General features: G+C 36.5%; 1 protein-coding gene across 1 annotated transcript; it reads right to left on the reverse strand.

The window, feature by feature from the left end:
- Positions 1–1,219: 1,219 nt before the first annotated feature.
- On the reverse strand, positions 1,220–13,333 carry LOC121424351. The gene is made up of 7 exons (XM_041620001.1): positions 13,102–13,333; positions 6,331–6,374; positions 5,483–5,539; positions 4,898–4,977; positions 3,764–4,078; positions 3,002–3,203; positions 1,220–2,490 (listed from the first exon to the last, which is right to left on the reverse strand). The coding sequence occupies exons 1-7, from the start codon at positions 13,160–13,162 to the stop codon at positions 2,215–2,217; spliced, it is 1,035 nt and encodes a 344-aa protein (XP_041475935.1). The 5' UTR covers positions 13,163–13,333; the 3' UTR covers positions 1,220–2,214.
- Between the last annotated feature and the right edge of the window lie 3,133 nt (positions 13,334–16,466).

The raw sequence follows: 16,466 nt of genomic DNA on the forward strand, positions 1-16,466 counted from the left end.
GGATGATGTCTTTTTATTATAATTTTCATCATCGTCAACATAATTATCGTCATAATTGTATCAGTATTTTATATAGTATGATCATTATTATTATTGTTCATCTGCATAGTAATAATGATCATCATCATGTGTCATCTTTATTATGCAGTCGAAATGAAGCTAGTCTTTACAGTTTTAATTGAAATAAAACAAACAGATCTATTGATGCTACTGGTTATTTACAGGTGATTCTACCTGAGTAGGATATCTTGGTGCCACAGAAATGTGTTCAACTACCAAAGGCAAACTTTGATCTGGAAGAGAAAAATAACACATGTTTGTGTATTTTGGTCTAGAAACATGTTTTTACTTTGGTGATTATTCGGTGACACGTTATATGCTCCTGCGACATTTGTAAGAGGGCATTAGGGTTGTAATAGAGTGTCTGGTGTAGAATAGTGTAAAGATAAGGATTAGTGTTTATTTAGATTTGGATGTTAGGTTTTGATGTTTGGCTAAAAGTGCAGATTTTATATATGTATCTAGAGTGTACCATATTTATGACACAGATTTCACAATATCTTACAGAACACACGAAACGACAATGAAGCTTAATTTAATGCAATTTATTTGATCACTTCCAGGGGTATCAATCAGCATGTTTTATTATTACACTGTGGGACCATAGTTGCATTTGGGATATTCCCTTTGTCTACATGTATTTGATGTACCATTTGTGTGTTTCATGATACATGCATCACCAACACCATGAGAGCGCGGGATGTGGGTGAGAACTGGGCTCCATTGCTTTAAAGTTACTATTATGGTAACTTTGCTTTTTAATGAAAATTACCATGGTAACATGACCAAATAGCCAAACACTGGTGTTACGGAGCCCTGGGGCCTGTCTTACAAAGAGTTGCGATTGATCCAATCAATTGCAACTATGGAAACCAGCAAAGTCAACACATGAAATGCATGTTTGTTCAAATATTTTTCTACATATGAATGTATATCCATAAAGCCATTGATTTCTTGACAAATTGGTGTGTATTCCTTTGTTTACAAAGAACATGTTGCAAATTTCCTGTAGAAAAAAAATATGATACTGATGGATTTCCATAGAGTTACGATTGATTGGATCAATCGTAACTCTTTGTAAGACAGGCCCCTGGTCTTCATATCTCAGAGGGTACAGGGTTGGGATTGTAATGGAGTTTTTTTTGTTCAGAATAATGTTAGATTAGGATTAGGGTTTAGTTCCTGTTTTAGGTTGGGTTTTAAGTTTGGCTTAACTTGCAGATTTTTCTTTGGAGCAATGTCATGGAACCGTATTATGAAACACACATATTCACGAACAATGTTTGATTCTCTATCTACGACAGAGCTTTCCGCACTCCCTTCAATTTTTCATTGTTGATACAAGCCAAATGTGATGTTTATTCACTAATCAATGCTTGAATGTTCCTGTGGTATGCGTATATATCATCTTCGTCTTTTCCACAGTTCATAATAGCTGGCAAGAGTTTTGGGACAAAATCATAAAGAAGAATTCAGGATCATCTATGCTGCATATAATTGATTTTCCTTCCCTTTCATTCTGTAATGATAATCTTCCCCCTCATTAGACCATTAGATTATTAGATTATTTGGATGAAAACATCAAAGATTTGCATAATTGAAAGAGAGAGTAAAAATCAAATGAAAGAGTAAGAGAGATAGAGTCAGAGAATAATCAGAGGCAGAGAAAGAGAGAGGGAGGGGAGGGGGATTTACCTACTGAAACTGAACAGACCTAGTGTATAGACAACAGGAATTCAGAGAGTTCATAAAAAGAGAAAGGGAGAGAGAGAGAGAGCGAGATAAAGAAATAATATCAAAGATGAGGATAGGAATGAGATGTTACGAATCGTTATTTTTTATGTTGCTAAGCATTCTTTATCCATACAATGAATATTAACCTTCTTGATTTCCTATTGTCAAAATTAATAATTAATGCTGTATATAGGGAAAAAAAATCTCTTTATAAAAACAAGAGTGACTTTGTGTCATGTGCATCAAACTGCTACAAGGCTGATTATAATATAACTATCAATTCGTCATTCTAACAAGACAGAGATAAGAAAATTTTTAAAAGTGCAAAGACTATGTGAGATTCCAAGGTCAAGTCGATCTGAGGTCAGGTCACTTTCCATCACATCACACGAGAGATCTTTCTCTGTTTTTGAGCTACAGCTAGAGGTTCGTGGAAGGTTGAGCAACGTCTGTTTCATCCTCCGCAAAACCTTCATTTATAGCGCCCTCTATAGCCGCCGCTGCATCATCGGCTTCCTTATCGGCGTTGACTTCATTCGTCTGGGTAACGATGGGGGCAGTGTCTGGAATATCTGGAGAGTCGTATGCAGGTTCATCATCGATCGTGGAATGGCCATTTTCGATCACCACTTCTGTGGTGCTTGTCTGACTCGGAGCGGGCGAAGACTGCCCACCTGCTATTTCATCTGGGTCAACCTAGAAGGGTTAGATATGGAAAACAAGGGTGGGTTAGATATATCTGAAAAGAGGTCTTCGATCACTTATGGTTTCCCTGGAATCGCATTAAAAAAAAGCCCAATTCCAAACATTTTGATTATAGGTGTTTAATGGAGTTACAGAAATCCCCTTGTGGCATATATGAATGCCAGTGGTGTCTCATTACCTATACAGACATTGATCACCTGTGGTTTAACTTGAATTGTCAAGAAACCTATTACCCATAAGATATTGATCACCTGTGGTTTGACTTGGATTATCAAGAAACCTATTACCCATGAGATATTGATCACCAGTGGTTTGACTTCGACTGCCAAGGAACCTATTATCTATAGCCAACTAGGGAGTGTTTTATGAAATAAACAGTGATTTTCCACTGATATTTTTTCCTTTTAGCTTGAAATATATATGTTTTAAAAGTCATGGACTATTTGCTTTATACCTTCCCTCCCCTTTTAGAATGAATGGTGGCTTTATGGTCTTCCCTTACCTGAACAGCGACATGACGAGGCGTTTGTACTCCTATGGATATCTGGGACAGTCCACCATTCTTCTTGGTCTCCATAATCTCCTGGTAGTCATTGTTAGCTGGTATCTTCTTCATTGGTATCTCATCACCTGCTGCGGTCACTCCATTTGTATTGGCATAGTACTCCTTCTCTAGATTTGCCTCAAACTCTTCAGACTTTTTCCTATAGGGATGAAATAGAGTACATAGCTCAAAACAGAATTTAATAGAGTAAGCTGTTGATGAAAACATTTTGTTCTGGACATTTCCTGCTTGATTCGTAAATAGGCACATAAGAAGTACTTAATGTGTTTCAACGCAAATGTGGAATACCTGTGACTTGTATTGGGGAATAGTTCATGTGGGATGACATCATCATTGTCATTTTATTATTCCAAGCATTAGTATCATCTCCATTATTATTTTTGTCATATGTATTTTGATTTATAATGATAATGATTCAATATTTATATAGCACCGATTAGAATTTCTCTAAGCACTTTACTATTATTATTATTATATTTATTATCATCATATCATCATCATCACTATTATATTTATTGGTAGTAGTATAGTAGTAGAAGTGGAAGTAACAATTTTCTATTTATATTGAACAGTATTATAATTATAATCATGATTTCTGTCTTCATCATCATCGCCATCAAGTGATTTGGGGACTTTTTCCAGGAAATGATTGGGGCAAGGGGCCATACCTTTCATTCCATCTAAACCTCGCCCACATACCTTCTCCAATCTTTAGTCAACACCATGATGCAGTAGACAAAGATAACCAGCCCGACATAGCCAATGATAGCTATCGCCCAAGCTGGAATAGCCAATGGGTACGAGGATGGGGGCTCCTGGGCAGTGATGTCCAAATCGGGACCAAGATAGCCATTGATGACATCGTTGTTTAGCTTCACCATCAGGTAGAGCTCCTGCCTGCGGAGTGCTACGGGCATGTACTCGGAACCGGATGGGTTAAGCACGAAGAACACCAGGCCGAATTCATTGGTTGCGGTGTTACGAACACGCTGCACGATGATCACATGCTCTGGCCTAGTTAGAATAAGTAAAAAGGGTAGTAATGACTTTTATTCTTATTAATATATCTTTTTTTTGGGGGGGGTGGATGATAAACATGCAAGAAACACATTCCAAAATGTGAAAGTCAAAAGTGAAAATATCATTTAAAAAGATGTTAGATAAAATGTTAGATGTTATATGAAAAATTGAAAATTTTAATGATTTTTTTCCTGCTCACCATTTAAATAAGATAATCTGAATTTGATATTAATTGAATTTCATCTGTATGGATGTCATCTTGTTTACCGCATAAAGATTTGCCTTAATGCCGTTGACAACTATAATTAGATGCTCACATTACCTCAGAGCAAATTAGAAAAAGAAAGAGAATTTAAAAAATGTAATATATATATATATATATATATATATATATATACACATATATATATATATATATATATACATATATAAATATATATGTATATATATATTTTTTTTGGGGGGGGAGGTGCACTGGCGCATTTTTTTAATGGAAAGTGCTTTCATATGTAGTTCTGACGTTTGACCCTTTTCTCCCATTTTCTTAGCATGTACTTATGTAAACTTTTGCCCCCTTCCTCATATCAAGAAGCATGACCTATTTCTTGCTCAGTTGTGTATCCTATAGGCCCTGTAGCCCAGAGGGTGTTTCATAACGGCTGTTCGTAAGATACGAATGACTTTACGCACGACTTGTTATCTTTTTTTGGTGCTATGTAATATCCCTATGTAATTGATTCATGACCTAAGAACATGTTCCAGTCGTGCGTAACTACTAACAGCCTATGAAATAACAACAATAATTTTACTTACAAAACTTCAAGGATAACATAGTCGTTGGACACGTTAGCGATGACTTCTTTGAAGAGTTCCGTTTCCACATCAGTTAAAACCTAAAGAAAAAAACAATAGAGACGAAAAATAAAGATTTCAATGAATTATCGTATGAGAGATAATTGTCCTTCATTACGGGAAAACTCCTTGAGTGTAAAGTCATCCATAGTTGGCAATTTAAAACAGCATTTGAAATGTAATATATATATATAATTTGCGAACGAAATATGGATCAATTCACAATAAAACCATTTGATATTCAACATCTTAATCACATCGGAGTTCCTAGCAAGTTTCTTTGTAGTTTGGGAGGAGAAAAGTTATCATTCTTATGAACGTTACATTTTTGATATGTTAAAGTCTTTTTGAAAATTTGATATAAAATATTATCTTGTGATTAATAACCGTGAAACCCATGTATTAACGAAGACGATGCGACTTAATTCAACAAAGTAATTATATCACGTGCATAAACCCTTGTTATTTTACTCGTTATGGACGTATCACTTTTCTTTCTTTCATTGTTTGATAAGAACCAAAAAGAATATAGATGTATATACTTACGTCGGATTTGCCGTCGAATGTCACAGTTATGGCACCTGCAGCGACGTATTCATCACACTGTATAGATAGGACAAGGAAGAAAACAACAAAGGAATTATTTATGAATGAATATTTAGTAATATTACCCTAGTATTAGAAAATACTTTTCGTCATAATTGTGTTCGTAGACCAGGCTCAGCAATTGCTGTTGTAAGAACTGATGTAGGGCCTAGGATTTTCCACGGGGGGGGGGGGGGGGGGGGGAATTCGTCCGTCCAAAAATTTGACAAGAAAAAAAAAGGTCTTCAACCACAAATAAAGGATTTCGTACCATAAAAAAAATGACAAGCAAAAAAAAAAGTCTTCAAATCAAGCTCGTCGGGGGGGGGGGGGGGGGAGGGATACGTCGGTACGCTATAGTGGCCGGCCCGCTGGGAGAACAGAGTCACTCTTAAAAGAGATTGGTCAAAATCACAATTCTCTTGGGTAATCCGACCGAAAAAATGCAAAAACTTGACCAAATTATTGTTTAGAAACTCGGTCAGACACATTATTGGTAATTTGACCGATCTTTTTAGAGTGTATTCCGAAATTTAAGCACATCGCTAAAGCCCGTCACTCTGACAACTATTGTTTAAAGTTTTGAACGAGTTGTTTACAAACTTTAACCATTTAAAAAATAATCAAATATTTTTAATACAGTTATAAAAAAATACGAGCTTACAAAAAAAAAACGCGCTTAAAATTTAAAACAAAGTCTTTACAGTTTAGAGTATTTCATTTATTTATTTTTGCATGGGTTTAATATGAAATAAATGAAAAATGCTATAGGTAGGAACATGATTAAACCAGGAAAAGTCTATACTCACTTCAGTTTGGGAAATGCCCGTAGAAGCATCACAGGTAGGCACAGCTGTTATGTAACAAAAAAATGAATAAAAATCAATAGGGCAGATTGTGAGAATTATAATCAAATAAAAATGAAAACAACCATTCTGATTGGTCAAATGTCTACGTTAGACAACATTAAAGCAGGATGCAACAAGGAACTTAATTGGTCATCGCGTTTTTTTTCTTTTTGATGTGATACTTTCTGAACCGTATTTCAAATCACGAGGTGTGATACAGAGTTGGAACCACATACTCCTTTTCATGATTATGCAGTCTCTTGTACGTATTCAGGCAAAGAAAAAAATATGAGGGGATATAATATGGAATATAGGGCAAGATTTCTTAAAGTTTACAAGCGAGCGAACATTAGAAACATACTAGGATATACATGTATTTTTGCATGTATATCATAGGGGAAATATTTAGAAAGAAACATCACATTTCATAATTTCCCTCCTTTTTTCTGTTTTTTTTCTGTTCCTTTTTTCTTGAGTCGTGCTGTAAATTTCTTCGGTTTCTTTGCCCCAAGCCCCCACCCCTCCAACTAGATACGCCGGTGTTGCTTTGTAATCTTTACTTTGAGCATATTTTGATTGGCACCGGGGTAATAATAATTACAAATTTTGATGGATTTATTTCTTTTAGTACAATACCGCGTGTACAGAGCCCGGTTTATGATATGATCATCATGATGTCATTTTGATCGAGGCCCTATTTTTTGGACGGCCAATGAAGGCACTGATGCGTCAAGAATATTTTATCTACTCCTCCAAGAATGTAATTGATTTGATGTAAAATAATCATTTCCTCTGTTGTTATATAAATGGTGAAAATCTTTTCTTTCTTATTTTCAAATCTATTATGAGTTGAAATTCATGCACACGTATTTGATATTTCAACAGATATGTGACACCCCTCTTTCAGTTCAACGAATCCCTCGTTTGTACGGCCCACAGGGTTACTTCTTTTTAATGAAAGTGAAATGAAAAATGGTAGACCCTTCATATTTTGCATTGCATTTTGTTTACGTTTATTCCTACCAAAGTCAGCTTATTGTTGGCTTGATAGGACGGTCATTAATCGAATTCATGAAACAAGATTTAGAATCTTTCGGATATATAAACGTCTTTCTTCTGTGACTGTATAGGGATATCGATGACCCCCACCCCTCCGGAGAGGTTCAGATGGATAGAGAACCACAATTACTCACAGGTTCTTTACGATTATTAGCTTTGCATTCTCTTTTTTTTCGTTTTAGTAGCATTTCACCAGAACATGTCAATATTTGAGTGATCGCGGCCAACTGCGAATTCGAAAAAAGGAGATGCGGAAGGCATTCAGGCTAGAAACCGATTGAGGGGGGCAAGGTCTTTTGTTAACAATTAAGGTTATTTCTCAATAGAAGTACATAATTATAACCATTGGCGGCGATTCCAGGGACGGGAGGGGTCATACGAGCCCCCTCCCTTAATCTTTACATTTTGTACAGGGCCCTGTTGAAGAGAGTCGTCTCTTCCCCCTATATAGATGGACCGGGAGATGGAGACAAAAAAAAAAAAAACAGGAAATGTTCGTCTATATATGCACAAGGGCGGAAATCTCGCCCCAAAGGAAGGGGAGACAAAAAAATGTTATCACCCCAAAAGTAACGTCATCTCGTCCAAAATACATGTTTTTATTTCGATTTGAATGATGTATTTCTTTCCACCAAAAATAGTAGGGGGACATTTGATATTGTGTCCTCCCTACTATTTTGGGTAGGGGGACGCGCCCCCTGTCCCCTTGGGATTTCCGCCCATGTCTATGATTATAGCAGATTAAGGCTGCAAAGATAAAAGATCAAAGGTAATCAGAGAGGGAGGGTCCGGGGGAGGAGGGTGAAATGATTAGTGAGAGCATGGACCCGAGAGAGAGGAAGAGAGAGGGGGGGAGAAGGGGAGAGAGGGGGTTAAATGAATTAAATTATTATTTTGAATAGAGAAATAAAGCAATGGAATGCAAATGGCAATTGAGCGATGTACACTGTAAAATCGCTGTTTACAATTTCAAGCAGGTTGTTTAAGCCCGTCACTAACATCAATTGTGTAATGTTTGAAACAAGTTGTTGAATTCTTAACAAGATGTTAAAAACGTTTAAACAATTAAAAAACTTTAAACATCTTGTTGTTAGAGTGACTGGTTTAAACAGCGTGATATTTTTTTGTTTTTACTGTGGTAAGTAAACGGTTGTGGGCTGACACGCAGGAAGAGAAGACCGTGACGAAACTGAAAAGGGAGATTTTTTCAGAGGGTGGGGGGGGGTGTAGGTGACAGTGACGCCCTTAACTATAAAGCAGACCTCGTAACTAATTTGTAATCTGTCAGAAGTATTGTGTTTGGTAGAAGAAAGGTCAACGGGCAAAGTCCCTTTCTTGCACGATTTCGCCGCATGTTCTGAGGAAGAAATTAAGAAAATATACAGACTTTTAGCATGGACCCTTGATTTGAGGGCCAGTATTTGCACGCCTACTACTTTCCACACTGACAATGAACGAACTCAAATATGACCAAAGTGCAATTGCGCTTTCTAAACATGTTTTTAGCATAACCACACAAAAGGTTTTTGTTGATATCAAATGCTGTATAATTCTAACCAGCACATACTTGCAGTGGAGCGAGAGAGTGCAGGGCACAATGGAAGTTAGAAAAGAAATACTCCAGGGAAATACTTACATTAAAATATCGGTGAAAGGCAATGAGACCCTGATCCTATTTCAATAAAGAAATCTAGATTGTGCTAATAACCATGGAGTAGTAAGGCTTGTAGACCATGACCCAGTCGCTTGGAATAATTATTTTTTTCAGTTATTTCATGGTAGAAGCTCATGCTGTATTGCATGTCACTCAGAGACAATAGGTAACTGATACCTTTGGGTGTAATGTGTAACTAAATGTCCCGCTCAATGTACGCTTTGTTTTGCCGAGCAAGACTATTAACAATGATTACGTTCTTCTTTGACTTCGTTCGATAGTCGCGTTTGTCGTTGGGGACGTTTTCCACATTGAGTGAAACCCTGATCATGGCTTCTCTATTTTGTTACTATTATCGTTTTTATCATCACTATTATTATTATCATCATTATCATTATTATTATCATTATTAATATTATCATTATTATTTTAATTATTGTTTATTATTATTATTATATTATTATTATCATTATTATTATTATCATCATCATCATCATTACCATTTAGTTTGTGAGGGCGGGTCGGGACATTTATGTTGTTGGCAACCGATCAATCACCCCTTTAGTGGCTTTACTCCCAAGTTATATTTCTAATATTCACCAAACTACACCACTGTTCCTAATCCTTTGCTAGATATTTTCTTGTTTCCGTCTTTTTTCCCTTCTTCTCTTTTCATTTTCTTCTTCTCACCAGCAGCTATCGGTAAACCATGAATTTCATAAACATGTCACGTTTTCTTTATGATGGATCAAATATTGACTCAATAGGGGAGGACACCTCTTTGCATATCTATTTCTCCCTACTGCCAACTCAAATATTTTTTATGATTTTATGATCAGAACGAGGGCGGGAGTATACTTTATTCAAGACTGTACTTTGTCTCGAGTAAACATAAGAGGATCAGCCCTGTGGACACTGTGGTATTTGTTTAGGGTGTTTCGTAACAATTGAAAATGCACCTTAATGATAAATGATACCCTCGAACGTGCCCGTTCATTTCAATCAATACATGATTATCACCGATTCTATGATCGAAGCTCAGATCATGTCTTTATTCTCGTTTTCATGGCACATTATGAAAACCAGAGTATAAATAGAACATTCATCTAATTTGATATGATTTATTTTAACTTAAGTACTAAAACAAGGGTATATGATTTTTCAAAAGGATAATCACCGATTTTACATAGCGGCTCAAGTACCCCATCCCCGCCACAGAGAGTCGGGGGAGGGGGGGGGGGGGGATGTGGGTCACTCGCCACATTGGCTGCACCGGGCAACCCACCCGTTTCCAAAAACCTTAGGAATCTACCGTAAATAAAACGGCGCAATACATGTTTGCAAACTTAAACTGCGTAACATACAAGATAAGCAACTTTTAGCACCTAAGTAATATGAAGGATATGCTCTAATTCTGCTACCAAAGGGACATGAAAAGACAAATCCCTATTTGTTACCCTAATGGGTAGTAGAACGGATCTTAACGTGGGGGGGGGGCAACGTCGGGTCTAATGTAAAAAAAAAAAAATAAAATCAGATGGTGTCTTTTTTATATCTTTGTAAACGTTCATTGAAAAGGTGGGGAGGGGGCGAACCCAGGGGGGCGTTTCATCAACATTTTTGTCCGGCAAGTTGTCAGATCTGACAACTTTTCTGTATTTTGATTGGCTGAGAAGCACTGTTACTATGGTTACTGTCGGATAAAATGGGACTTGTCGGATAAAACGTCTGACAAGTCCTTTCATGAAACGCCCCCCAGGTCCCAGTGTTCCAGTCATTGCGTAAGAAGTGAAATCGGCTATACTTTGATGTTCTCAGCTAACATGTGAAACATATAATGATACAGTTAAGGGGCGGAGACAGGATTTTCCTAACGGGGGGGGGGCACATTTTCCCGATGGCAAGTTTAGACAAGCAAAAAAATAAAAATAAAAAGATCCTCACTTTCAAGGGGGGGGGGTGGGCACATTTAGGTAAAAACGGCATATTCACATTAAAAATTTTGATTAAGGTTCTCAAGGGGGGGGGTGGAGGGCACATCCGCCCCATGCCACCCCCCCCCCCTTGTGGAATTGTGGATCCACCACTGATACAGTTCATTAAAAAAAATCCGGCTTACTGAAGCAATTTATAAGTCTCAAACAACTCATAAATAATTCGTATTAAAATATTATGCCTTATCAATTAAATTTCACCTCTGTACAATCAAATAAGCAACTCTAAATGGTTGGGTGGGTGAGAAACGTCCCATAATGCCGAACTGGCGATTGCCATTCTAAATGGTGCTGAAAAAAGCAACCCTTTTCCCGAAAGACGTCGAAGATGCCTGAGTCCGAAACGCGGGGAACACTATCGACATTAATTTTGTTCTGGACGCGGATTTTATGGTCATTTTGCGATTTTCCATGCCCCGCCATACATATCGTTTTGATCCTGTCAACGATTAATGGTATAACTGAAGAATACCACCCCCTAAAAAGTGGCTTCTCGTGGCGGTCCCGAGTTAAACCATCGTCTAACGCCGCCTACCATTAATTTTGAAAAAAAATCCGGGAAAAAATAGCCGTTCTGTTCATTCTTAGCTGCGTTTTAAACAGCCACAATTGCCAAAGGGGGGAAATAGACACAAGGTCTACGGTCCTCATCATGTTCATTTTTCTTGCAGATGTGAAGGATCTGAATAAATAGTAAACGCGGTTGTTGTTGTTTTTTTGAAGGAGAAAACGAGTTGCCGAACCAAAGCAGCCCTTCAATCGAATATGTGTGACAGATTTTGAAAAATCATTGTGTAAAAAAAAACAATGCATATAATCTTATTCCTGGGCAGTTTTATGGCATATGCATATGAAGTTAGGAAGTTCTCAACTTTTCTTAGGTACAAATGATATGAATCAATAGATCAGTTTAAGAATTAATGTGCAAGTCAAAATCTTTATACTGATACACCATTTACTTTCAATCAAGTTAGAGCAAAATCTAAATACAAACCGCTCTTATCAGTCAGTACAGGTGAAAATTATTTCCCGCTGTGGACATGGATTTAATCCCAACTTCATCTCGATTTGGGATCAAAGTATGCCAAATATTTTTATCTTTGAATGTTTTATGATGTTAGAACGATCATTGTACCCTTTGTCATCATATTCAAAGCTTCAATTCGATTTGCTTTTTACTGACATTTTCAATAGCACCGACATATTTTCTTTTTCAATTGAACAAGCTGTGTATATCTATTTTTATTTGCATGTTCTTAATTACATCATCACTGACACTGTACATTAAACCAAAGAACCGCATTATATACAATAATATTTAACATAACAATATTGACAACGAGGTATAAGAAGAGATATATCAAAAAGTAGGTATGAAAAACAAATGCCTAATTTGATTTTTTTCTATTTTTTCCATTTTCCAAAAAACACACTCTTTTTAACATCTGCTCTCCATTTTATTTCTTCTAAGAATATTTCAAATATTCCTTTCATATTTGGTTTTCTTGTTTGTTGAAAATTTATATAAGAAGCTAAATTAATTAATGCACTTAATACAAAACCATTTTCTATTAGAAGATATACAAAAGAGGGTAAGATGAGAAATAAAAGAGCATTATGAGCAAAATGGGAGTAAGAAAAAAAGGGGTTCATTTTCACTGTAAAACTTAGAGTCTCCTCTACCATGCCATGGTTTTCTTGAATATAGACAAGTCATGTTCTATTGTTTATCTCATCCGTGCATGGATGATGAATTATCTACATTTAACAGATAACGGAGGAGGCTGCATAAGCTTTACAATGTTTGGTCGTTTGTCTGATTCATTTTGACGAAGTTATGATAAATAAATCTTTGATTATTATAGATGGAACTTATAGCCGAGATGAGCCGACATCATCATATTCTGATAGGATTTAATACAGGATACATATTGGTTTTAGGGGCGGGAAATTGGAGGAATTCGTTGCTTTTCCTCAAACTCATTGAGCTTGAAATTTCCTAATCTAACAGAAAATGTAACTTACCCTGGCCATTAACTGAAGAGATGGTCAGAATGACCATTACTGCGAGCAACAAGGTCTTCATCCTCGTTTAGGTGGTCGAGATCGACTTCGAATTAAGTGTAACTCTCGGATGTGGCAGTGTTACGACGTGGTGCTCAATGGACTACGGTGCGCTCTCAACCAAGGTATGTTCCTATCTGAAGATGACGATCATCAAACAGAGTTTGCTTCAGAAACACGAGCACTCTGTCAATATCAGCTAGTCTCAGTTCAAGACACGTGAACTTCATTATGATGCTGGTTCAGGGTCTTCGCAAGCATGTTTGATTTTTGTACTTTGCCTGTCTCTATTCTTTCTTCATTTTTATTGTCTGATCCCTCGATCGATCGTTTCCTCCCTTTTCTCTCTTCTGACCTCCTCGTTCGATTTGCCTTTTTTTTCAAACTCTCTTTAATTTTCTCTCCTACTCAATCCCACTCTCCCTCTCCCCTTCTCTCCCTCTCCCTCTTTCCCTCCCTCTATTTTCTCTCTCCTCCGTCTTCATGGCTTTATTACCTTGCTGATAAGTAAATAGTTTTTTTTTCTTCTCCATCTCTCTTTTTTAAAATCCCATCTTGGTGATCCTACTCATGCCAAATCTCCACGTACCATATCACATTGACAAATATATGTTTGAAGATAAATGGAGATAAAAGAAAATCACCGTATCGATCAAAATTGTTCAAGTGGGTTTGAAGTCTAAGTTTGAATGCCCATCAGTCGCCCTTCTGTTTTTGCACGATGTTTGCTCTTGATCAGTCAACATCGATACAAGGTAATAAAATGCAATTAAAAAAAGTCTTACAGAAAGGTGTGTGGGGAGGCGGCAGTAACGGTAGCAACCAGTGGTGTACATATGAGGGGCGGGGGGGGGGTCTAGGGGGCGCTTGCCCCCCAAAATAAAATACAAAAGGTGACATGATATTTTTCTGAAAATTATGTCAAAATCTATCACAAAGTTTGTTTTTTAATAATGTCATAATTTTTGCTCACTCGCTCGCTTTGCTGTCTCGCAACTTGTTATTATAATAAAGTTTGCCCCAATATCTCGCAACTAAAAATCTTTGGCTCATTACTGGTAGCAACCATTTAAAACAAATTCCAACGCGCACACGCACACCGTCTTTTCAAATGTTTTATTTGGTTTCATGACGATAGAGATTTCACCCACACCCACACACACCCTCACACACACGCACACTCCAATCAAGTTGTTCATCATATTCATGGGCAACACCATTTGATAGGACGGCAAGACGATGGTGATATTGGTTTTGTTAATTGAATAACAAGTGTACGATCATATAGAGTTTAGACATTTCTTGTTATAAATTTAAACTCTTCGTTTTGCTTGCCTTCTTTTCATTGATTTTCCCTTAATATTCGTAAGTCTCCTTTCCCTTTCGGATGGCGCCCCTAACCGTGTTCTACCCCTTATAACCTTGGAGCTATAACATTCCATTCATTTTCAATGAAAAATGGGTAATCCATCATTATTCAGACATTTCATTATCACTGTTTCGCGCCCTTATTTATTTACAGTAAATAATTTCCTTTCACATTAAACTTCTTTATTGTCCATCATTCAATCAAATTTAAGCATAATTATATTTACAATTCAACATGATGGTCGTTCAATGCTGCACTAAAAGTGTCATCTTTGACAGACGTGGTACATTTATAAATCTCATTATTTTTATTACATATATTTTTATACTTCATAGAAAATAACATACAAGAGAAGCAAGTCCAACTCAGACCTCGAAGTGATTATTGTGCCCCTCCCGACATGATACGCCGCGGCGCGCCGTGTCGACTTCTGATCAAGATGAACTTTTATGATGGTTGGCTTTCTCTTCAGATTATACTAAATGTTCTCGTTTTCTTCTACCTTATCATTTTCCTTTCTTATTTTGCCTTTTTGATGTAGTCTTACATTCTAGCACTGGCCAGCATTTAAACAATTGATTTATGATTAATAATACACATTCTTTATGGACTGTTATTATACAAAATAATGGAGAACGTGCATTAAGTGCGCAACAAATTGATACGGATCTGCCAACCTTAATTGTACAAAATAAAGAATAAAAATATTTCTTTTTATCATATTTTCAAGCCTAGAATCCTATTGTCTTTAAAATATTAGAAAAACATACAAAAAAAATCATCGTTCTTGCAAATAAAAAAAGCACAAACCTATTTAGTGTTACTTTCCTCTTAGAAATCCAACTATATAGGATAAAACCCTACTCATTGGCAGCACTGCTATATTATAGGGCATGACGGTATCGTGAACCAAACGTGACAGGAATGACAAGGGTTCATTAGGCAAATTTTCGTAAAATTACAAAATGTCTAATTTATTAAAATGTGCCGTAAACTTTGTTATGGGTAATTTTGGTATATGCACATTTTGGTAAACGAACTTTTTAACCAAAATGTGCCGATAAGTGCATCTATTCCTGAAGTGATATATTGTTACCATACAAGGGCCGCGGAACGGTTTTTCAAGTGAGGGAGGAGGGCTCAACCAAAAGTATGTGTGTGTGTGTGTGTGGGGGGGGGGTGACCATGCAAGAAATCACAATATAATAGATTCATCTGTACGTTTTTTTACACGATTTTGGAAAAAAAGTGTGTGTGGGGGGGGGGGTGGGTCTCCCACCCTCTTCCGCAGCCCCTGCCACATTCAGTTCAAATTCTGATCTGATGTGATGATGAAACTGCCAGCTTATATAATATATAATTTTCACTATTCTAGAAGCTTCTGGTATTGTCTTTATAAAGAACATTCTCCCTCTTTCTAGAGCTGTTCTAACACTCTTGAATGACCTTAAAAATTAAATGTATGTAAGCAACATAGCTAATCTTATTATGCTTTTCACTGCAAGCTAATCATATTATCCTTTTCACTGCAGGGTCTCGATTGTCTAGCGGTCTCTATTGTCCAATACAAAAATACCCAAATAAAAACCATTGCTCTATCTCATGCGTATCTTGCAAAACTTACTAAGACATTCTGAAATATTCTCTTAATCATAGGCAATGAACATCCTATAGAGAAAACATCTAAATAAATGAATGCAATTTCGCTTACAATTATTTTTATATATAACAAAAGAAAATTTGAATTAACATAACATTAAAACGTGAATAAAAGTGGCAAAGAAAATCACTTTTTTTATTCAAAAGAGATTGGATTTATTTCAGTTTGCTTGCAAAAGGGGTTAGGTCCACATGATAATTTTAGAAAAAAATAATATAGAAAAAATGAAGACAGGTAGATTTCTTTTATACCCAATTTTATGTTCACATGATAGGGTAGTACATCATGACAATTTAG

This window comes from Lytechinus variegatus, chromosome 11 (assembly GCF_018143015.1).
Source record: "Lytechinus variegatus isolate NC3 chromosome 11, Lvar_3.0, whole genome shotgun sequence".
In the NCBI taxonomy this organism is placed as follows: Eukaryota; Metazoa; Echinodermata; class Echinoidea; order Temnopleuroida; family Toxopneustidae; genus Lytechinus; species Lytechinus variegatus.

What these genes read in the sequence shown, in the direction of transcription:
- LOC121424351 (XM_041620001.1), bottom strand. Translation starts at nt 13,162, where the DNA reads ATGAAGACCTTGTTGCTCGCAGTAATGGTCATTCTGACCATCTCTTCA. An exon ending in CTCTTCAGTTAATGGCCAGG is followed by an intron (nt 6,375 to 13,101) that starts GTAAGTTACATT and finishes GTTACATAACAG; the next exon opens with CTGTGCCTACCTGTGATGCT. An exon ending in TATGTTATCCTTGAAGTTTT is followed by an intron (nt 4,079 to 4,897) that starts GTAAGTAAAATT and finishes TATTCTAACTAG; the next exon opens with GCCAGAGCATGTGATCATCG.